The sequence below is a fragment of the Panicum virgatum genome, chromosome 9K (assembly GCF_016808335.1).
Source record: "Panicum virgatum strain AP13 chromosome 9K, P.virgatum_v5, whole genome shotgun sequence".
Classification (NCBI taxonomy): domain Eukaryota; kingdom Viridiplantae; phylum Streptophyta; class Magnoliopsida; order Poales; family Poaceae; genus Panicum; species Panicum virgatum.
The window spans coordinates 69,927,097-69,949,616 of NC_053144.1; the positions used below are offsets into that span (position 1 = coordinate 69,927,097).

General features: G+C 43.3%; 4 protein-coding genes and 1 pseudogene across 6 annotated transcripts; 4 read left to right on the top strand and 1 right to left on the bottom strand.

Moving 5' to 3' along the window:
* Positions 1 to 451: 451 nt before the first annotated feature.
* Positions 452 to 4,178, top strand: LOC120647527 (annotated as a pseudogene).
* Positions 4,179 to 8,457: 4,279 nt separating this feature from the next.
* LOC120647528 lies at positions 8,458 to 12,335 on the top strand. Its single transcript, XM_039924346.1, has 6 exons — positions 8,458 to 8,707; positions 9,450 to 9,567; positions 9,660 to 10,025; positions 10,689 to 11,142; positions 11,441 to 11,522; positions 11,945 to 12,335. The coding sequence occupies exons 1-6, from the start codon at positions 8,669 to 8,671 to the stop codon at positions 12,146 to 12,148; spliced, it is 1,263 nt and encodes a 420-aa protein (XP_039780280.1). The 5' UTR covers positions 8,458 to 8,668; the 3' UTR covers positions 12,149 to 12,335.
* A 613-nt stretch (positions 12,336 to 12,948) lies between these two features.
* Positions 12,949 to 13,530, top strand: LOC120647531. The gene has a single exon (XM_039924351.1). The coding sequence runs from the start codon at positions 13,052 to 13,054 to the stop codon at positions 13,325 to 13,327; it is 276 nt and encodes a 91-aa protein (XP_039780285.1). The 5' UTR covers positions 12,949 to 13,051; the 3' UTR covers positions 13,328 to 13,530.
* A 1,733-nt stretch (positions 13,531 to 15,263) lies between these two features.
* LOC120647530 (ALA-interacting subunit 1-like) lies at positions 15,264 to 21,092 on the top strand. Of its 2 annotated transcripts, none has more exons than XM_039924349.1 (10): positions 15,264 to 15,405; positions 15,945 to 15,996; positions 16,102 to 16,160; positions 16,256 to 16,330; positions 16,413 to 16,520; positions 16,668 to 16,738; positions 16,982 to 17,282; positions 17,400 to 17,689; positions 17,819 to 17,925; positions 20,674 to 21,092. In XM_039924349.1, exons 1-9 carry the CDS (start codon positions 15,385 to 15,387, stop codon positions 17,877 to 17,879), a joined length of 1,038 nt encoding a protein of 345 aa, XP_039780283.1. In that variant the 5' UTR covers positions 15,264 to 15,384; the 3' UTR covers positions 17,880 to 17,925; positions 20,674 to 21,092. The 2 variants fall into 2 exon arrangements, with proteins under 2 accessions (XP_039780283.1, XP_039780284.1); XM_039924350.1 differs by having other exon boundaries at positions 20,703 to 21,092.
* Positions 18,386 to 21,782, bottom strand: LOC120647529. 2 transcript variants are annotated; one of them, XM_039924347.1, is made up of 11 exons: positions 21,428 to 21,768; positions 21,214 to 21,316; positions 20,759 to 20,772; positions 20,243 to 20,461; positions 20,077 to 20,148; positions 19,897 to 19,986; positions 19,760 to 19,798; positions 19,553 to 19,657; positions 19,138 to 19,303; positions 18,908 to 19,017; positions 18,386 to 18,805 (listed from the first exon to the last, which is right to left on the bottom strand). In XM_039924347.1, exons 1-11 carry the CDS (start codon positions 21,686 to 21,688, stop codon positions 18,719 to 18,721), a joined length of 1,266 nt encoding a protein of 421 aa, XP_039780281.1. In that variant the 5' UTR covers positions 21,689 to 21,768; the 3' UTR covers positions 18,386 to 18,718. The 2 variants fall into 2 exon arrangements, with proteins under 2 accessions (XP_039780281.1, XP_039780282.1); XM_039924348.1 differs by lacking the exon at positions 18,386 to 18,805 and having other exon boundaries at positions 18,907 to 19,017; positions 19,138 to 19,199; positions 21,428 to 21,782.
* Positions 21,783 to 22,520: the final 738 nt, after the last annotated feature.

Sequence of the window (22,520 nt, forward strand, 5' to 3'; positions counted from 1 at the left end):
TGCTACGTTCTGAAGACGGCGGTCGCAGCGTCATTTCAGGACTCTGGCAGGAGATCCGAGAGCTAGGTAGGGGTTTCAACGGTTTCAAACTCTTGCATGTAAACAGGGAAGGCAACGTGGTGGCTCATGTATGTGCAAGCTTGCCCATGGAGTCAAATCCTGAGTTCTTTTGGTCGGACTGCTTTCCGACTAGGCTAGAGAAAGTTATCCAGAACGATTGTAACCCCTCTTGATTATTAAAGCTCTTGTGATGTGCTAAAAAAAAAAAGCACCACGAGTCCAGCATGGCACCTGTTGGCGATGCCAAGCTGGCACCAGCCCCGCCCGCAGACCCATCGGGAACCGCCTGCCACATCACATCCACAGATCCTCTGATGGACGGCTACAAACACTCCGAAGCCCATACACCGGGTTCACGGCAGCGCGCTGGGGATTGACCTGTCTCGTCTCCTTCCTCACCGCACGGCAAAGCCTCTGCAGCCAACGAACCGCATCGACGGATTTCGATTGCTTCCAGCTCGGGCCTTCCAATCGCTCGCACGCTTCCCCTTGCTTCGCATTATGAGCGCGCTTAACCTAGCATTTGATCTGATTTAGTTTGATTCTGCCGCTCGGTCGGGTCCGATTCCGAGGAGTCGAGGGGAGTGGTATTTGCGCGGTAATGGCGGCCTCGTCCTCGGCGGCGGCCCTGGATGCCTGGTGGGACGATGTGAACAGCTCGCCGCTGTGGCAGGACCGCACCTTCCACGCCCTCGCCGCGCTCTACGGCGTCGTTGAGTCGTAGCCCTAGTAAGTCCGAACCCGCCGCGCTCCATCTTACACTCCTGCTTAGCTTGCTCATCCAATTGGGGCAGGATTTAGTCTTGAACCATGAGATAATGTGAGGATGAGGGGTCGTGCGGTTCAGCATAGCATTTTCAAATGTTCTCAACTCTGAATCCAGAGCATAGGTTTTACATTCGGTTTTGAACCTAGCGAATTGTCATCTAGCATGATGTATATTTCAAATGTGATGGAAACTGATTAAGACGATGGCTATCGATCTCATTAGGTCATTTGATATGAATTCTGTCAGGTCCAACTGATACGAATCGAGTGTAGGGTACCTGAGTTTGGGTGGACAACGCAGAAGGTGTTTCATTTCCTAAACTTCATTGTAAACAGCGGTGAGTTTATTGTAGTGCTCAGGGGCAGAGAAAGGGGGGGGGGGGGGGGGGGGCCTATGCTCCCGTAACACCATTAGCAAAGGTGGAAATCGCCTCAGCGATGGCTTGCGGCAACACTGTTGGCCCCCTCCAACCACTGCTTGGCCCCCCCAATGATCTAATCCTGGCTCCGCCCCTGGTAGTGCTTGCCCATTGCTTACTCAGTTCACCATAGTCATCGGATCCATTATTTATGACGAACTTGTGTTTATGTTTGCAGTGAGGTCAACTGTGTTTGTACTGCGGCAGAATGTGCAACTTGTACACCCTGAGGTTTGTGGAAGGAGTCTATTCATGTTTCTCTTCTGTCAGTTGGTCGGAAACAACTGGAGTAATGTGTACCGTATTGTAGATATTCCAACATGTGCTTGTTGATTTGCCTGGCCTAGCATTCTTCACGACCTATGCTCTGTTGGTGCTTTTTTGGGCTGAAATCTACTATCAGGTTAGGTTTCACTTCGAGGTGTTTTGGTATTGTCCCGTGACTGCTTCTGCGCTCATTGTTTTGTGCTGATGTTTGCTAGGCACGTGCGATGTCGACTGATGGGCTCCGACCAGCTTTCTGTGTGATCAACGGAGTGGTCTACACCATTCAGGTAAGTTGCATATTCGGGTTATAACAAATTTTAAGTTTTCTCATATCGACTCTGTATTCAAAGGATAAAAGGTGTCAGTAATCAGTAAGCTGATGATTAAAAGTAAAGTGATTACATGGACCACTTGGGGGACACTTTGACAGATTAGAGAACTATTATGACAACCTTATGCTTGATTGTTCATAATCAAGAAAGTTCTGGTCCATGTCTTATTTACAGTGGGTTCGTTGTTTATAATTTTTGGGACTATCATATGGTAAGATGTCACAAAAATAACACAGTAAGTTAAGGAAATGCTATAGTTCTACTGGACTGTCCAAACGAGAGTGATGAGTGTAAGGACTGACTCCTCTTACTTGTCACTGCTGCATGAATGCCCTGGTGACCTTATATACTACTGCACAACATTCAGTTCATTGTTTGATATGCTATATTGCTATAGCTTCTCAAGTGGTCGAGCGCTAGACCGACTGGTCGAGTGCTGCGCTCGGCACCCTGCCGGCCAGGGTTCGAACCCCCACGGGGGCGAATTTCTGGTCGGAGGTGGCGCAGTATGTTATGCGCGTTGTAAAAAAATTCCCTCGCTTGTCCCATGTCCAGAGCATAGTTGGGGTCCGGCCTTTCTCACGGGTAACGGACCACTATGTATGGGTGGGACAGGGGTTCAGGGATTTTCTAGACTTGCGTGAGAAGGTCTTCTTCTTAGTGTAATGCCGTGGGGGCGGTCTCCCCCCCGCAGGTCTAGTTTTTTTTAGCTTCTCAAGTGGCACTCTTTTCTAGAGTATTTCTCCATAGGTATTTAAAAATCAAGGAATTATTATGAGATGCCGTTTCTTATTTCTTTTTTGATATTCTTGAATGAATTGACTTGTAAAATTTCAGATAGTACTGTGGCTGCTCACTTGGTGGAAACCAGTTCAAGCTGTAATCATTTTGTCTAAGATGTTCTTTGCAGGTAATGTACTTATTTCCTTTGGCTTCCCCTGCAGGCTGCAGCACTATGTTTTGCACTGTAGGAGCAATGAAAACCGTGCATTGTGGAACCATATGAAGTATTATTGTTTTTGGGCACCATGAAGTATATAGTTTGGACATAGTAGTTATGAAATTATTCTTGAAGTTTCAAGAAAACAATATCTGATTAGCAAATTCCAGAAACTACATTTGTAACCTTAGTTCCTTGTGCATTGAGTTATTTGAAGCAAATTATATTGCAGTCTAGGATTTTATATTGTGTGCTTGTTTATATCTGCTACTAACAGGGAGTTACTTTTCAGCTACATCCTTATTCGCTGCTTTTGGTTTCCTTCTCTACGGAGGGAGGTAACAACTCATTCCTTGATATGTTATGGTGCTTTATCAAGTGGGAACTATGCCATTGAAGAAACTAGATATTATTTTTCTTTGGCCTTAAGCATTATGGTTAAAAAGCTGCTCATTATGGTCAATCCGCTACTACAGAAAACAAGAAAATCAGCTTGCACACTAGTATAAGAGCAGGAGATTTTGTGTATACTTTTGGCCCTTGATTTCTGCTACATGAGGGTGCCTGCAAAGTTATAACTACTTCCCATACACTAAATGCGTCAGGTGTCTATGTAAAATGTGGCAATGCAAATAATCATGGGCCTGTAGTTTTCCGTTAGGTTGTGCTGATCATTTTGATATCAGAGAAGTTATTTATAACATGCGGACTTAGTGTCTCTATGTTGCAGATGTGCTTTAGTGCATTTGATAAAGGAGCTGATCCTGATGTTCTGGACCATCCAATCCCGAACTTCTTTTACTACTTGGTAGGTTTTTCAGTCACATGAACTGTTAGTATCTGCAATTTTATTTCAGATTACTTGGTATTGCTTTTCAGATTCAGATTTCACTTAGTAGTGTCGTTAGTGCATTTACGAACTTGCTTTGTGATATCATTTATGTCTCTTATGATCAATCACTGCACTTGCTGATATTATTTACTTCTTGTGTTTGTTGTGTCTTTGCAGCTGGTTGAGATTGTACCATCGTCTCTGGTGCTGTTCATCTTAAGGAAACTACCGCCTAAACGCGGGATTGCACAGTACCATCCAATCCATTAGACAGTAATGCCGATGGTCTATTTCTAACAGTTCCGCCCAATTGTTAAAGAAAAAAAGAGCAAATGTGATTCTAGTACCTTTTTGTAGGTTAGTAGCTTTGTTGTGAAGAAATCTTTTCCAAGTCCTGCAAATATAGCTTGTTAAAATTGTACACTCCCGCTGTCATTGCAATCCCAAATGTCACTAACACAACTGGTTCACCGATACGGGTTTCCATCTGTAAACTTCAGAACAGTCAAGGACTGTGATAATTTTTGGTGATGGAGAAAATGTGTTGATAAGATTGGCTACTTCAGAAGAACCATAGCTGCTGTTCTGGGATTATATCCAACCCCTTTATATCTGAAGGGAAATTGCTTCATCTCTCCCAATCCCAAGAGGTTGGACCTGAACCTGATCCTCATCTACTGACACAAGCTTGTCTGTATGTCAATGACTAAACTGATGCTACTCAAATTCTGATGGGACCTGAAGATATTGGACCACCTGCCCATCTTAAGACTGATTGATGCAAGTTGGCACACCGTGTGTGAAAGGAATAGATGGGTTTATCAAACAGACAAAAGCACGCACATGTCCAACGACCAATCACAGCAAGCATCAAAATTCAGGGAACCAGAAGAACAGGTTGGCCGGTGGACAGCCGAGGGGAACGGGAAGGATTTGAACGGTCTTCGTCTCATCTTACCAACTCGCCTGTTCAGAGAGGCTTCCACTCTTTAACTAGCAGGTGGTGTGCATCCATTATTTTGTCCAACCTACGTTTGGCGAATTCTAATTTCTGGACACCCAGTCAACCCATGCGGTGTTGCATGCTTGAGTTGCCGCTGCCAGCTACCATAGTCTCCACGAAACAATTCGAGCGGCAAGCATTTGCATTTCTTTTTCCTAACAGAAAACGTGTCAGTGCTGGCTGGTGCTCCGGCAGAAATGGGGGACGAAATGATTGCCACACCACACCACACCACGACGGGGCCGGCCGGCCGGAAGCACGAGTCGGTGTCGACGCACCCGTGCGCGGACGGTTTCAGAATTTCAGAGGCTGCTTATTTGTGTCGCGCAGGCGCAGCGCCAGCGGCGGCCGCTCTCTGCTCGACAGCAACGTTTGGGTCCCCGGGGAAGCCGGAATGGAGACCCGGCGAATCAGCCGTCCGGGAATCCATTGTCGCTCTTTTTCTTCTTCTGTTGAGCAGCAAAAGCTTAGTGATGTACCAAACGCATTGTGCGTGAACAACAATATTGATGCATACGGATGCCAATTTTCCCCCAAATGATCTACCAACGCAGTGCACGGCACATCGTGCAGTCGTACTGGACACTGGACTGTCTGGACATGGTGCTTGAAAGGTTTAAAGACGATGCAGCCTCGCTACACGTCTAACGTAGATCAGAGGATGAATAATGGTGCTGATTGATCCTCACACACAACAGTTCACAGTACACAGTACCCTCCACCAAACTTGGAAAAACCGGGCAAAATTAGACGTACTGAAACAGACAAACGGACGGGCTTATTCGGTACTACGGCTACTAAAATCCAGTATTGATATGCTTCAATTGCAAATGGACAAACAAACATACATGGCAGCCTACAAAGGCACGCAGGCACAAATGAAGCCACAGAAAACAATCTTGGAGCAGTTGGAAGATCACCATCAAGAAACGCTTTGCGCTCCCGGATTTGGGACCATGCGTTTGCAAGAATGGAGGTAGCGCGGCGGCGCCGGACGGCCTGCGTCTTATCTGAATGTGCTTCTACTTGCTAACCCCGTTTAGTGTGAATTGGATCAATCTTTAACTTGAATTATTTATATCCCGTAGCCCGCGGTGCAGGCCTGATGATTTGTCGGAGCAACCTATGCTTGTGTAAGTTGTGGTTGCACACATCCTTGTTGCAGTCCCACTCCAAAGGAGAGATGACCTGGTCATCTGGAAATGGCATGCCTTTTGAGTATCAGCAAACAGCCAACCAGGATAGTGGCCTGTGTCCCCTGGATTCTTGTGGCCTTTTCACCTTTTTCAGAAAAGCAACACTCCATTGTTGATTCATAATATGTACATGCACCCATCAAAGCTCTAGTCATCTGGAAAAAAGGCAGGCTCTAACACCTGAATTCCACATGAAGAAGTGTGGTTGGTACATGAAATCAAGGAAAGTCCCAGACCTGGCATGAACAAACCTTTGATCTTAATTATCTTTCTTTTGAAGACACTCACGAGCTGGGGACCAAAAAATATATACCAAAACATATGCCTGCCCCACTGCCCAGGGTCAGGGTGTGATACAGGACCAAAGAAGGCAGCAGGAGTAAAAGCATGTTTAGTTCCAAAAAAAATTTCTACAATACTCATCACATCGAATTTTTGGACACATGCATAGAACATTAAATGCAATTGAAAAAAATAACTAATTACACAGTTTAACTGATTAGCGCGAGATGAATTTTTAAGCCTAATTAGTTCATGATTGAATATTATTTGTCAAATAACAATGAAATATGCTACAGTGCCAAAACACAAACTTTTTCGCGAACTGAATTCTGAACACTCCCAGCTCAAAACGACTGAATTCTGAACACTCCCTCATGTTTGGCTATTGCCCCCTTCTGAATAGTCCCCATGCCGTGTGTGCCCGTTGGGTCCTCCTGTCACGTATGGTCAGTGCACCACTTGCCTGCCTGACACAAATATGTTGCCCACCTCTCCAAGTTTTTCCTAGTACGTGCCAAATGGACGAGGAATTCGATTGATTAGCCCAACGCTCAGATTCAGATTGTACGCTCCACACGTGCCTCCCCTGTCAAAGTGTCACACAGCTTCCTCCATTGGTAGCAAGAGTAAAACCATCTTTTTCTTTACCAATATAACCACAGTGTAGTACTAGTTATTTTTATAGCTGCAGCCTGCAGGTTTTCTTTACAGTAGGGCCCTGTTTAGTTCCCTTCAAAATTCCAAAACTTTACAAGATTCTCCATCACATCGAATGTTTCAACGCATGCATGAAGTATTAAATGTAGCTAAATAAAATAACTAATTACATAGTTAGATTGTAATTTGCGAGACGAATCTTTTGAGTCTAGTTAACCCATGACGGGACAATAATTATCAAATACAAACGAAAGTGCTACAGTGTTTTACACCCAAATTTTTACGCAACTAAACAAGGCCCTTTCTTGTTTAGTTGCCTTCAAAATTTCAAAACTTTACAAAATTTCCCATCACATCGAATGTTTCAACACATACATGAAGTATTAAATATAAATAAACAAAATAACTAATTACACAATTTGTCTATAATTTGCGAGACGAATCTTTTGAGCCTAATTAATCCATAACGAGATAATAATTACCAAATACAAACGAGAGTGCTACAGTACTTTACACCCAAAAGTTTACGCATCTAAACAAGGGTTTAACCATTATATCGGATGGCAATCATCCCGATCTCACTTTTAAAATGACGTCAGTCTGCAGGGCAATTCAATAAAATTTGTGGAAGAAAAAAAGGAGGAAATTTTAAATTTGCTTCCTTCTGCAAACACGGAAACGGCAGCAGCTGCAGCAGACGCTATCCGAGAAGTTCAGAGCAATTGCTGCGTGCAGACCGCGGCGCACGTAATCTGCGGCGTTTGCTTGCTGCAGTGGCAAAGGTGAACTGCTCGAGATGTAGGAAACCTAGGCCGTGTTTAGTTACAAAAATCAAAATTCTAATTTTTTTTCCGGCACCTGCATGGAGATTTAAATCTAGACGAAATAAAAAACGCATTACGACTGCTGCCTGTAAATCGCGAGACGAATCTAATGAACCTAATTAGGCCGTAATCAGAAACTAAATTGCTACAGTAATGCTACAGTAAACAACCTCTAATGACGGATTAATTAGACTCATTAGATTCGTCTCGCAATTTACAGACGAGTTATGTAATTTATTTTGTGATTAGTTTATGTTTAGCACTTCAAATGTTGAAAGATGTTTTTTCAAAAATTTTACGGAGCGCACCTAAACGGGGCCCTAAACTTCTTCTCTCTGCCTTCTCTGCATCCAGACTTGCATCAAGCATTCAAGCAGGTGTTCCTCCACGATCAGTCATCAGTTGATCACCTGACAACGATCAACTATTTGACAACTTCCTTTTCAACAGAGAGTATCAGGCTAATAAGCATTGTACTAGGCAGTAGGCACCGCAACTGATAATCTGCCAACTTAAAATTTCCGTAAAAATAAACTGTAGTTTCTTACTAATGTGCTTTCACTTCGCTTGTTGGAAGATTTTTGTGCTATTAAAAACTGTCAAACAAATGTATTATTTCTTTTTTTTCTAACGAAAAAAGTCCCGAAATGGAAACCAAATTCACCTCAGCCAGCAGTTAAAGATGCAAAATGATGGTGCATTTGGTCCCAGGAGCACATTCTCTTTCCCCTGATATTTGTACAAGAATTCTGAATTTTCGCACCCATCCAAACACGCAACAACAAACAAGGAATTCTCGTCTCACGAAATAGGGGGGAATGGATCCAACCAAAATCTCTGCTTGCAATTGCTAACGCACAAACTCCTGCTGCTAATCCTCCACATGAGCATTAATAAATCCCACCGCCACTAAGCGCACTACCACTATAATATTGCAGTTGGACATCACGAAATCACAAGTCCACGGACACCGCCGATCCCCACTTATTAAGCTTCCTGTCTCGGCGGCCGCCTCCTCTCTTCTCCTCATCGGGTCTCCCCAGCTCCCACTCCACCAGGCCCCGCCACTGATTCAGAGTCCGCCATTGATGGACTACGAGCGCATCCACGAGCCGCTCTCCCGTCAGGTGCGCACCTCGTCGCGATCCCTGCCTGAATTTGCTTTTCTGAGTGCTTCATTTCCGGATCTTGCTTGGGTCCTCGTCCTGATGCCGAGTTGGGTTACAAGATCGAGTGGAACCTGGCATTGGCACAGATGATCTCGTTCGATTTGTTAAGTTTCGCGCGTTCTTGGCTCTTGCTTGCTTGTCTTGGGTTCGTGATGTTATTGGACAAAAGTTTGAGGCTATCCATACTATTTATGTTTCTTGAGGTGTGACTTTTTAATAATTAGTTCGTTGCCGAACTCGATGGTAGTTCAGGATTGTTGCCGTTTGGACAGATTCCTTGCAGTGCCTTTTCCATTCTCCATTCTTCTTTCGAATTCGGCTGCCGCTTTGGTACTTGTGCGGTTAAATTTGACGCGCATTTTGCCGAAAAGTTGCAGCTTTGTCCTGCAATCTGATGTTACCCATCACTGTTGTTCTCAAATTTTGTGCTTTCTGTTCCGTAGCTTTCAATTGCTGGCGGTAGCAAAGATGGGTGGGATTGGGATAGGTCGGGCGTTTCAGCGCACACTTCACTAAAAAGCTGGGATCTTCTTGTCCGTTCCGTTGCGATTCCAGCTTTTTTCGGTTCTAATTTGGCAATTTGTTGGTTCGATTCGCCTCCTTTCCTCTATTTCACCTATTCGGTTCGTCGTCCACCACATTTCACCCTTCTTCGTTCTTGCTGCCTCACCAACTCATTTCTTCATTCATTCTGCTCCAGTCCGGTGGATTCTCTCCAGCTAAGCTACGAGCAATGCTTCGCGGGCTAGAGAAACACCAGCGCAGCGGTGATGACACATCACCGGAGGCCAACGACTCCGGCGAGCTCGACGACCGAAGTAAGTCCCCCACCTGAACAATCGTCAAACTGCTTCGTGATTCAACCTTTGCCATTTGCTGAACGCTAACTGAATACTGAATGTGTCGACAGGGAGCTTGGAGTGCTCCACCTCCATGTCGAGCCACAGTGGTCACAGATCAAGACACCGAGCTCCAGACGACGATAGCTTCGACTCCGAGAGCAGCTCATCGGGACCGCCGACGGTGAAGAGGTCCGCGGCGGTGGCTGCGTTACTGCCGCCGTTCTCCCGGCCAACTCCTTCGAAGTGGGACGACGCCGAGAAGTGGATTTCCAGCCCGACGTCAAACCATACAGGCCGCGCGGGACCTGCCACTGGGACTGTGCCAAAGAAGTCATCATTGGCATTTCCTGAACATGGAGGCCGCCCACCAGCTGTTGCTAAGGTGGTCGCGGATGTGCCCATTAGCACTGGACCCTTGGTTAAGAATTCAGATGGTAAGCTTCAACTTTGCCATGCTATTGTTTTTTTTAATGTTTCAACTCATATAGTATGATATATTATCCTAGCGACTTGTGAGGGCCATATTTCTGATTAATGCCATTGGATTTCAGCCTATTTTGCATGACGTAGTTTGGATGTTGAATAATCAGTAGTTGTTTACGATGTAGCGTGCATGGTTCAGCTAAGGAATATTTGGTTGCCAAATTTGAAATGTTAGAGCGGCTGAATTAGGGATAGGTAAAGTGTAGCATCATGAGTTGCTGGTGCAGAAAAGTCTGGCTTTGATGTTCAGCTGTTCTTTTCATCATGGCAGGCTCTTGGGCCCTTAAAAAGTAAACTGTAATTCATTTACCATCCCTTAATTTTTTATAACAAATATGGAGTACATAAATATGACAGTCAAATTTGCCTAAATCTGCTCGCTAAATAAGTGCATTACTTATTTCCTTTCGGGAAATGATTACAAGGATAAACACCTTTCAGATCAGGATATATTTCAGGCATATTACATCATTCTCTTATTAGATGATAGCTGATGTGGTTTAAAAGTTCACAGATTATTTACAGAAGGAAGTTTTGTGAGTTTCTATATTATTGGAATATTGGTACATTTCAGTGCACTTTTGATGAAAATTTATGGTACACTCTATTTTCAGGTCTAACTCAGTCTGATTTATTTAAACCTGCACAAAGTTCTCCAATAGTTGATGAACCAGAGGCTGCAATTAGGTCAGTCTCGATGAGGGACATGGGAACAGAAATGACTCCAATTGCGAGCCAGGAGCCTTCTCGGACTGGGACGCCTATCATTGCATCTAGTCCAACATCCTCTCGGACACCAACTCCGCAACGTACTACTGAATTCAGTTTAAGTAATATTGATTCTAACAAGAAGGAGATGTCTGAGGAGGAGCTACAAATAAATACGAGACAGGAAATTATGGATCTTGGCCAAAGGTTAGGCAAGACTACTATAGCCGCATGGGCAAGTAAGGAAGAGAAAGCTGCTGCACATCTCACAAGTAGTACAACCCATAAGGTTGTCAATATCGACATGGAGGCTCGAGCTACGGATTGGCAGGAGGCAGAGAAGGCAAAGTATCTTGCAAGGTATATTTGATCCGTGTTGGCTAAATTCATCTGTTTTTTTTTATCTTCGTATATCTTTGTTTGCTTGAACACACGTATGATTAGTATGCTTTGCTATTAGAAGAATGGAAGTTTAGATACAAAATGCTGACTACATGACATGAAAAAAGCACACTAACCAACAATAGTAAAGTTAATATGGTATACAATACAACTGCAAATTGTGTGGATTACAAGCCAAGCCACGTGAAATGGAGGATTGCAATTGTTTTTATGGAGTTTCTAATTAATTATTTATCCAATCCTTGAACTTATGTAGGTTTCACAGGGAGGAAGCAAAGATCCAAGCTTGGGAAAATCACCAGAAAGCGAAAATCGAAGCTGAAATGAAGAGGATAGAGGTAACATTTTGATTTCTCTGCAACTTCATAATCTAGATACCATAAACGAAACTTTTTCTTGGAGCTTGTATATATGCAGTTTCCATTATAAGCGACGACTGAATCCCATAAAGCACCATCGCCCTTGAAAAATCTCATTATCCTGTGATTAGATTGAATCTGGAATACTGAAGCAGAAGTAGTACTCAATTTGCCCAGTTCCAGTTACTCAATACTGTATACCGTGCCTGAATTAGTCTCTGCTTCAGAACATTCTTCCTATTGCCAAGTGTCCACTGGATGTGTGCATCATTAGTACTTGCAAGCTCCAATGTCTTGTGGTGGACAAGAATGAAGCTCGTACGAATTCGATATATTGGTTCCAAGAGAACTGAAGGGAAACTCAGTTTGCAGATCTTGACAAATCGTTCCTCTGATTACAGGCCAAGATAGAACGAAAACGGGCGCGCGAGCAGGACAGGCTGGCCAACAAGCTGGCAGCAGTAAGCCACCGAGCAGAGGCGAAGAGGGAGGCCGCGGAGGTGAGGAGGAGCCAAGAGGCGGCGCGGACAGAAGAGATGGCAGCTGAGATCCGAGAGACAGGGCACGCGCCTTCGTCGTTCTCCTGCTGGTGCTGGTGCCTCTGAACGACTCCTCAGGCGCCTATAGCAGGATCCGCCGTCATGTGTGGTGGTGGGTGAGGTGGAAAATTTGTTGCCGCACGACCCTTGTAAATTGTAATGCGATGCCATGGGCTCATCTTTGTCACAAGGAATGCCAAGTGTTTGTCGTCCTGATTCCACGGATCTGAAATATATCCAAATTTCGTATTCTCGAGAGGAATTGCGACGAGCTCTTGACCGAGAAGGCGGCGTATCTCCGGCGAGAGGAATTTGGAGCTGGGCTTATGCAAACTCGGCCCACGAATCGGATCGCGACTTTTTTTTTGGTTTGGGCTCCTCAGCCCATCGGAGCACGGCAGGCTCTTGTGCTTCTCCTTGGCCCCCCTGAATAGGAGACCTTCCGTTTCGGCGGTGATGGATTGGATTGCCGAGGAGGAAGGCTGGAGCCACTGGCCTTGTTTGGTTTGGCAAGGATACTAGCACGCACACTCCTGGAAAAAAGAATTTTGTATGCATGAAGCACTAAATGAAGTCTATTTGCAAAAAATTTTTAGGGATGGGTGTAATTTTTCGCGACAAATGTAATGACAGTAATTAATCGATGATTTGCTACAGTGATGATACAGTAATCATCCTCTAATCGCGCGGTCAAAGGCCTCGTTAGATTCTTCAGAGTCACTAGCGCGGGGTTCTAAAGTTAATTTTGTAAACTGACTTTGTTTGACAACGTAATTAGCGGTCAAAATTTACTATTCCTTACCAGCTCGTCCTATATATATATAGCTAGTAGTAGTAGCTACCAGGAGGAGGAGGAGGGTCTCTGAAGCGCACACGCACGACGATTATTAATTATTTATTGTTCCTAATAGCCGTACCCCGACGAGTCGGACTCGTCGCTCCTCCCATAGGAGTGAGTATTCATCATCCATGGAGACGGCGGCGGCGGCGATGGACCACCGCGCGGCGCCGTCGCTGTCGGCGGAGGAGAAGCGGCGGATCGAGCGGGTGGCGCGGTGCGTGGCGCGGGACCGGGACGGGGACCTCACCGAGAAGCTGCTGCTGCGCCTGCTCAGCATCACGCGCAACGGGCGGCGCTGGGGTTTCCTCGCGCCGGACCACCCGCTCCACCCCTACTACCTCCAGCAGAAGGTCTCCGAGCGCTGCCGCATCCTCCGCCCGCGCCCCGCCGCCGCCGATCGCTGATTCAATTCCATCCCATCCGATCCGATCCGCCCGCTCTCTACTACTAGCATTCATTGGCACCCTGCACCCAGGATGCGCGCCGCACCACCAGATTTAATTTGCCTCTGCTTCTCCCTTTTTTTTGTTAATTTTTTATTATGTGAATATGAATATTTGTGCACAGCGTCTTGGATTAATTAATTAATTGTTGGGATCATACTAGGAAGTAGACCATGCATGATAGATCACACCACACGGAGTCTCTGAATTTTTTTTGACGTGCATAACTATTATCTTCAGCAATGGTACCATATATATATAATCTCTACATCGATTATACTTTTTTGAGATTATTCATCGATTGTACTATTTGGGATGATCGACATATGTATGCCATGGAAGCTAGAAAAATTACGCAATTTTTCAGATTTTGAACTCGATCCAAGCCGTCAATGATGTTATTATTAGAATAAGCACGGTATCAGGGGAATGATCCTGAATGAATTGGAGTGCCTTTGCACTTTCACCGTACCATGCCGGAAATACGGGCAGAACATTAAATATTTCCCATAAACATAAAAAAATGCTCATGGAGAAGGGAAATTTCCTTACAAGTTGAGTTGAAACAATTTGATTTGAAGTGCAAGAGCAAAACAAGATTCTTTCCGACTCATGTTTTTTTTTTGAAAGTTACTCATGTTTTTTTAGTATATACTACGTACTAAGGTTTAATTATTAACCCGAGTTGAGTGTGGTGGATTTGCATGCATCCATCTTTTTATCCGCAAGGAAAGTCGAACACGATAAAAAATTAGCAAGGACAGACTTCAATTCGTATGCAATGTATTAATTTTATTTGGGAGAAGTATGCAATGTAATTTGTAACTAAACCATGCACCATTGTCTAAAACATTAGCGCGACGGTAACATTAATCAGCTCGTGTGGTTCGCAAGTGGCGGTAATTAATTGCCATTCAACATCTCGGAATCGCTTGCCTGTTATGATTGATACAGCTGCGCTCATGATTTTCATCCAGTCACATGTGTCGCAATGCAAAGTGAAAAACCTAGTTGAATTCGTCAGAGATGCAGAACTGAACTGCTGGCGCAGCAGTCACAGGCGATTTAACTAGAAACGAAACTTGAAATGCATGTCTTTAGAGCCGAGCATGGAAACAACCAGAGTACAAACTAGGGGTACAAGCTAAGATAGAGCATGGTTTAATTTTGTGCCTTGCACAGACAGGCATGATAATTATTTCCAGCTGCTAGTGCAACTATCTAATGCAGACATTGAAGGAAGGAAATACCAGATTAGCCAAAAACTTAATGGAGACAACCAACAGGTGAATGTAGTCCCACTCCCACTGAATTGAAACTTGAAGTTCTAGCATCAGGACCGTAACGCTGTCATGGGACTTGGCACGCTTCCTCCAGCCTGCTGATGAACACATCTGTCAATGCCGTCTTCGAAGTCAAGGCCGCCGCTTTTAGCAGATCAACAGCCTGCGAAAGATTGATCCAAACAATCATTGATAAAACCTCCAGGTAGATTCGTATGTATAGTTAATTAGGGTGGGAATAGCACATGAATACGTCCATCTCCAAAACATTTTCCTTGTCTACCTTACTCCAATGCTTCATCACCAGTATTGCTGAAGCCCGATAGATAAGTAAATCATCATCCACAACATAGGCGACATCTCTGCTAAACTGCGGGTCACATAAACCAGATTCTTTTAGGAGCTCATCTCCGGAACACTTTTTTTTTTGAGCATCATGGAACGCGACCTAAGTTGAACCATTCTGGGATGGTTCGCTCCAAAGTGGTGTTCACAAAATTATTAGAAGTCCAACGCGGCCTAGAGGAGCATTAGAAATGAGCCCATGAACAGACTGGCCCACTTAAACGAGCTGGGCTACGGCCTTTCGCGTCTGTCCTCTCTCTCGGCGTCCATCCTCGCGACCCATTTGGTTCGTCGGGGCGCCTCCTCTCACCCCCGTCGCTCTCTGCCCTCCTCCACCATCATTCCACCTCCGGAGTCCGGACTTCACCTCTTCTACTTCCCCGTCGGGACATGGGATCGAAGGCCTCCCCGGTAAGCTCCCGATGACCCAATTCACCGCGTCGGCTCTTATCCTTGAGCGTACACAATCCGATTCCGCCCAACCCTTGCGAGTGTCAGTGCCTAGGCCAATCGCCTTCCTTGTTTTATTTGGGAGATTTTGTTGTGGCCGGGGAATTCTGGACGCCTGTGACCCAAGAATTCCGTTCCTCGTACGCGATTGGGTTCAAAGGTCGTGATCCTCACGCGACTGCCGTACCCTCCCGTCATCCTAATTCCTAGTGGTAGGGTTGTCGGTGTCATAATCATCACATAATCGTGGCTTAGACAGGGACAAAGTTAAAAGCGGCGAAAGCAGCAGTCATAAGTACGGTCTTTCTCTGTCATTTTTTTTCAATTGCTTTGGATCCGGTGGGCCCGAAATTTCCCTTTCAGCTTGGTCAACTATAGACTTCTCTACAGTTTTTGTGTATTGGGTTTGACGATTCTTTGTTTATCCCCTCGCCGAATTGCAGCCATTTCCAGCTTGATATTCTTATCTTGTTGCTCTGCCTCTAACCTTGTTGCTGCAGATGGATCCATTCGAAATTCAGGATAACTCGAAGAAATCCAATAAGCCCAAATGTATTAGCCCCTGTTCCCTTTTCCTTTCGTTTGTCTTGCAAATGCATGCTGTGTTATCCAAAGATTTTTTGGGGTTTAACATTAATTGTATTAAATGCTGCGCAGATTCTAAGTTTACACAGCAGGAGCTTCCAGCATGCAAACCACTGCTGACTCCAGCAATTGTAGTTAGCTAACCCACTGATCAATATTCTATTATTTTTCATTAAATGTTTGCTACACTGTCTATTGAATTTATGAGCCTCTTTCATGAGCACAGGTCATTTCTGCCTTCTTACTGGTTGGCATCCTATTTGTCCCAATTGGTCTTGCATCGCTTTCTGCATCACAAGAGGTACATAAAAAAAGATACATTTTGTATTTGTTGGTTTTATATATTGTGCAGTTTTTTAGTCTGTGACTTGACTGAAATGCAGATTGTGGAGCTGATAGATAGATATGATACAATTTGTGGGCCCATGACTGACAAGGTCGGGTACATTCAGGACTCCAAGATTAATAAATCATGCACAAGAACTCTAACTGTGAGTATGACAGCTAAAGTTAGGTCTATTTGAGTTAGTAAGTGTGAAGGATTACCCTTATTTATTGCTCGTGGTGTTAAGATGCAATCTTTCATCTTTTACCCACCAGAATTTGTATTGAACTAAATGGTTGCTGTATGCCACTAGGTGCCTAAGCATATGAAGAGCCCAATTCATATATATTACCAGATTGGTGACTTCTATCAGAACCATCGACGGTATATTCTTCAACCAAATTTTCTGTCCAAAAACTTCATTGCTTCCAGTTGTTTTATATCAAATGCATCAAGTCATTGACAGGCACACTGAACCATGACACCGTTGAATTAAATACCATATGTCCTTTTATATCTACTGCATTAGCAGGAACATTGAACTGTTATGAATTGACTTTGATGATGTTATCTACTTAGAAATTATGCTGACATTCGGACACCATTTTCTTGTTCATTTTTTCTAAGGTACGTGAAAAGTCGTAGTGATAAACAATTGCTGTATAAGGATGCTGCACACTTGACAAAAGATTGTGATCCTGAAGGTTATAGTGCTGATGGTGCTCCAATCGTTCCATGTGGCCTCGTTGCTTGGAGTTTGTTCAATGACACATATACAATTTCAGTCAACAAGAAAGCGATTGAAGTGAATAAAAAAGATATAGCTTGGCAGAGTGACAAGAACAAAAAATTTGGCAATGATGTTTATCCCAGGAACTTTCAGAATGGAAATCTTATAGGTGGTGCTAAGCTAAATGCGAGCATACCGGTACATTTCTCTCTATCGTCAACATCTAATATTTTTCACCACTTCTACGTCTATTTTCTTCTAGATATTGATCTAACTTAATTATTTTCTTTCCATTTTTCTCTGTCAATTGTTTAGTTAAGTGAGCAAGAAGATCTCATTGTTTGGATGAGAACTGCTGCCCTTCCAACTTTCAGAAAGCTTTATGGCAGAGTTGAGACAGATATTATGGCAAACGATCAACTAACTGTTGTTATACAGAACAATTATAACACTTATAGTTTTGGAGGGTCTAAAGCATTGGTCCTTTCAACTACATCTTGGATTGGAGGCAAAAATAAATTCATTGGTGTTGCATATCTGATTGTAGGTGGTTTGTGCCTTTTTCTTGCACTGGTTTTCGTAGTTCTCTACATGTTTAAGCCAAGGTATAATATATTTGTTTATCTCAGACTAATGTATTTTCCCTGATTATGAGATGCAAATACTAGGAGCCAAATAGCTGTCTTCCTCATATTATGACTGCAGCAGTGAGAAAATTACATCATTCCTTTCAGGACTCTTGGAGACCCCTCATTCTTGTCATGGAACAGAGATACTCTGGATTATCCAAACTAATACGCTGGAACCTGTTCTTTATAAACATGGAAGAGCACTTGAATGGGTAAGTATGTTTCACTTAAATGAGCTTTCTATTGACCCCTCATCTTTTGAACTTGTGTAGTGTACTATTTTTTTTTTGAACCTGGAAACACGGCGAGGGAGGCCCCCACTGTGTAATTTTATTTAAAATGTCCAACCAGAGAAAAGGGATACTTACAGGGCAAAAAACAAAACAGCTACCAGCTAACTATAAAAACAAGAAGTGGAATAAGAATCCAAGTACACGCAAAGATTGTAGCCTCCAAACTCAATTGGCTAATGTTATTTTTTATCATATTTCTCTAAAGAAGTTTGCATTTCAGCTTTGTGTCATTTTTGTTTTATCTACTTGTAACCTAAATACTGGGACTAATCATTAATCAATCTGTGCAAGCAGCTAGCATCTCAGTTTGTAAAACTTTTAGGACAGATCAGTCAAGAAAATACAAATTACATGCATATTATCGAATTGAGAACAACTGTTTCAGTTTCAAAAATGGGTTATTTGATAATTGCATAGAATTTCTTCAACATGGACACATTGGTCTTGGTTTGTAGTAACTTATTAAATGATCAACAGATATCCTCATTTTGAAAAAAAGAAAAGAAAAGAAAAATGATCAACAGACCAAATAGAAATTGCTTCTCAACATATTTTTGAAGAAAGTTCAAATATATCTTTCTCAACTCTGTAATCTAATCCGTTTTGCAAACCTTCTGTTCAGATCAGTTTGTCAGTAACTTAAAATGATCTATCAACTAGTTGCCACTGTCTGCAAGTAAGCTTGAAAAGTCTTTGTGTTCATCTGGGCTCATCATTGGCAGGGCAGGGTTATAGGCTCCATGGGTTCAGAGATGCTCCTAGTGCACATTTCAGGGCCAATCTCAGTGACCCCTTCTTCCTGTGTAATTATAATTCCTCTGATCAGCAACCTTGTTCTGGAGATGTCGTTAATTAATCAAACAAAAGGAAAAAGGTAGCATAGAGAAAGCCTAGCCCATACCTTTGCAAGGTTCCTGAAGTAAATTGTTGTGTAGTTCCCCGTTGGGAAGAAAACTTCTATTAGATCTCCAAGAACCAACTGGGGCTGGGAGATAGCTCCATCGTACCAATCTAAGGAAAAAGAAGGACAATGTTTATGATACCATTTCTTTGAGATGGAAAAATCAATTAGATCATTGCACGAGTGAAAGATATAATCTGGAGTTTTAGCAATAAGAATGCTTCTATTACCAAGTGTTCCAGAAGCTCCTATCCTTTTGTCAAACCTCCATATGCTGCGGTTTGATACAAAACTAAAACAGGAGTCATGGCTAACATTAATATTCTCCAAAAACGTGGATAGTTTGTACTCTGCAGGCTCCAAAGCATATGTCTGATCTATTACCACGTCCACTGTCTAGAAATATATGTGAACCAAGCTTAATTAGATGATAAGTGTAGATTCATTGAAAACATGTGTCAAGTATTAGATCATTTGGTGTTTTGCAGGAATTGTTTATTTGATATAATTCAAATGTTAATTTTTCAAAGTTAATCTGCTGAGAGAAAAAAAATGTAGGGACCTTTTGTGCATCGCAACAGTGAGTGGGTCAAGTATCTAACATTATAAAGTGGTAATATTAGATTCAATACGATTGATACTCACACAAAGAATAGCATGAAAGTTGTCCATATCCTCTGAATCTGAACTATTAAATCTCTTATTTGTAATAGTTGCATCGACAATTTCTGCTCCTGCATCTGTGACGTACTGCTCATGAAACCAAACATGCACATCAGCGGTCCACACTCCACATTTCTTTTGTTTATTTGACAACTACACAATGTAGCCTTCGATATAAAGCGATCTTACCTGTAAGGCATAACTTTCTTTGACGAATGTCCACATTCCCTACAGTGGTGGATGGAGCAGGTTTGTGATTAAGAGCATGTGTTATTTACTTGAATTTATGAGAAAGTTACCATTTTACTGGTTTTGTAGTTGCATACCTGTGTGTATTCAATCCACGCTACTATAGGCTTGAATGTCGTGCTAAGGTTTGCCGCTGCTTTGCTTAAGCACAAGTAGTTTCTCTTTATCTGCAATGACATGCTACAGAAATGAAACAAATAGTCCGCAAAGTGTGGTTTGCATTATAATTCAATAGAGTTACATTTGGTGGTCATAACTGCATCATAGACAGCATTTGCCCTGTCTTCAGCATTTGTGAAAGTTCCCAAGTACTTGATCCACTCAGCCCTCTGGAGAGAACCATTGAAGAGACAGTATCTAAGTTTTAGGCATATGAACAACTAGACAAGTTCCAGAGGAGCTCAGGTTCCTGTTACTGCTTACCTGTAATGGTGCATCCTCTTCCAAGGGTACATACACTGCAAAGTTGCAACCTTTATCTTCATCTATATTGCTTATGAATTGTGCACTAAACTGCGAGAGTGTCTGTGCATCAGTCCTATTAACAATTTGGGTATTTCCACTTGTGTACGATTGGAGGACACATTGAGAAGCAACTTGGTTTGATGTTATTCCCTTCAAGTTTTCTAGCACTCCAAGTAACTGCAGACATGTCAGATCTACTCATGAGTTACGTAATAAACGCCATAAGCTTCGGACATTTACTTGTGCACTATCCTGGGTTTTCTGATTTTTTGGTTGCCTCTTGTTTCATCGTGTATGCATGCTACTTATTAGTAACTGCTAGCTACATTTATTTTAGCTTTTGGTACGGACTAGATGAAGAATTGTATACATATACATATGTTTCTCAGATTTTGTTCCTTTTCTTCTCTGGCGGAAGGATCGATTGGCCATTGGACTTTGCTGCAGAGTCTCAGTTTGCCCCGCATTGCTCACCTCAAAGAATGACACTGCAGATAAAGGTGGAAACAGTATTACTCCTATCCAGTACGGATTTTATGTACAGAAGAAAAGAGCGCAAAAGTACTTGGCAACAAAATGGAGGTTTTTTTTCTTGAAAGGAACAAAATGGAGCTGTCAGTTCAAGGAAAGAAAGCAGGAGAAAAAGTGAGATTTTGATAACCTTGTTCCTTTTCAAAAAGAAAGATTGTCTAGCACTGATATATTTATCTCGGTGCTAACTGAACGAAACTGATGATGAAGTGAATATTTCAGATGAGAAAGTTCAGAAATGCCATTGCTGCATTTCTTGGCTCATTTACCTGCATTAGATGTACGTTTTCAGTTTTGCAGTATCTGTGTTCGAGGTGGTTTTTGGACAGGAATTGCTCAATAACAAATTTGAAAAGGAATTCTCAATTTTGTATTCTCATTGCGCGGTAAGCACGTACCTGGAGAAGCCGTGGTGTCGACGGAGAAGTTGGCGAGGGGGATTATAAACGACTTGATCCTCCCCGTGCAGTACTTCGTCTTGGATGCCATCTTGGACGTGTTCTGCACACGCGCACTTATCCCAATTTTCACTCGGAATTTTAACTGACGAAGAATCTGAAGCCGCAACTCGCAAATGCTTCAGCTATCGGCAGCTCCGAGTGATTTGCATACCTGCATGAGAAGGTAGCTCTTGCCGTCGCCGGAGTTCTTGATGACCTTGAAACTCTGGCCGTAGTATATCTGAAACATCCTAGCGTCCTCCACCCTGGACACCGGCCCGGGCACCACGGGCACCGGCGCGGCCTTGAGCTTTGCCGGCACGGCCGCGGCCGCTAAAGCGACCGTCCACGGCGACGGCGAGAGCGCCGGCCATAGCGCCGCCCAAAGCAGCACCACCTGCAAGCAGCAGCTACAACTACGGGCTACAGCCATTGCCCGACTGTGTCTAACGAGCTCGTGAATTGTGATGGCGCCTGCTGATAGGACGAATACACGAGAGCCGGTGACCGTGCGGCTGTGGCAGACGCGTTGGGAAGCTCTTCTTGTCACGGCGCGGAATCGGTGGGATTCCTGTGAATGCATGAATTGACATTGACGGCAACGCATGTGCAGCGTGCTGGCGCATTGTTGCATGATGCATGCCTTGGATGGTTGCGTTTTGGTCAGTTGGCGCGTGATCCCTAGTCGATCGAACAGTAGATGAGTAGAAATCAGATAATTAACTGTAATCACATCTCGAAACTCTTGAAGTAAACTGCTTTTGGGTTAACTGTGTAAGAATATTAATCCCTGAATTTTTATAAAAAATCATAACATAAGATTACATTTTAAACATCTTTTCACACAAGTACAGTATGAAACCGTGGCCATTTGCCGGTGCCCACCTTTTCGAGAGAAGTTACTCTGCACAGATGAGTGTCCGTATACATTTCTCTTTCCATTTATTTATTAAATTAAATTCGTCTTTTAGGTCAATATCAGTGCATAGTTTCACTCCACTATTCCCAGCACTCTTGGTAACTGAAGCGGATAAGTGTTATAAGAATGATACCCCTCTCACCTCACATAACCCCCCTCTCTTTCCTTATAATGATACTGTTACGTAAGCAAATTTGATAATGCGATATAATATTTAATATCCATAAAACTCCTTATAAAACTAACACTGACACTAACGTTATACGTCCGTGTTCTTATCTATCATTAGTACCGCACGACGAGCGGCCAGCGACCGCCATGCGAGCAGGATCTCGGCCGCTGCGCG

Bases quoted from the DNA above. Each gene is read 5' to 3' on its own strand.
- LOC120647528 (XM_039924346.1), top strand. From the start codon at position 8,669: ATGGACTACGAGCGCATCCACGAGCCGCTCTCCCGTCAG. The intron at 11,143-11,440 runs GTATATTTGATC...GAACTTATGTAG, and splicing joins AAGGCAAAGTATCTTGCAAG to GTTTCACAGGGAGGAAGCAA. The intron at 11,523-11,944 runs GTAACATTTTGA...CTCTGATTACAG, and splicing joins CTGAAATGAAGAGGATAGAG to GCCAAGATAGAACGAAAACG.
- LOC120647531 (XM_039924351.1), top strand. From the start codon at position 13,052: ATGGAGACGGCGGCGGCGGCGATGGACCACCGCGCGGCGCCGTCGCTG.
- LOC120647529 (XM_039924347.1), bottom strand. From the start codon at position 21,688: ATGGCTGTAGCCCGTAGTTGTAGCTGCTGCTTGCAGGTGGTGCTGCTT. The intron at 19,658-19,759 runs GTAAGATCGCTT...TTTCATGAGCAG, and splicing joins AAGAAAGTTATGCCTTACAG to TACGTCACAGATGCAGGAGC. The intron at 19,304-19,552 runs GTGAGTATCAAT...ATATATTTCTAG, and splicing joins ACTTTCATGCTATTCTTTGT to ACAGTGGACGTGGTAATAGA.
- LOC120647530 (XM_039924349.1), top strand. From the start codon at position 15,385: ATGGGATCGAAGGCCTCCCCG. The intron at 16,521-16,667 runs GTGAGTATGACA...GTATGCCACTAG, and splicing joins CATGCACAAGAACTCTAACT to GTGCCTAAGCATATGAAGAG. The intron at 17,283-17,399 runs GTACATTTCTCT...TCAATTGTTTAG, and splicing joins AGCTAAATGCGAGCATACCG to TTAAGTGAGCAAGAAGATCT.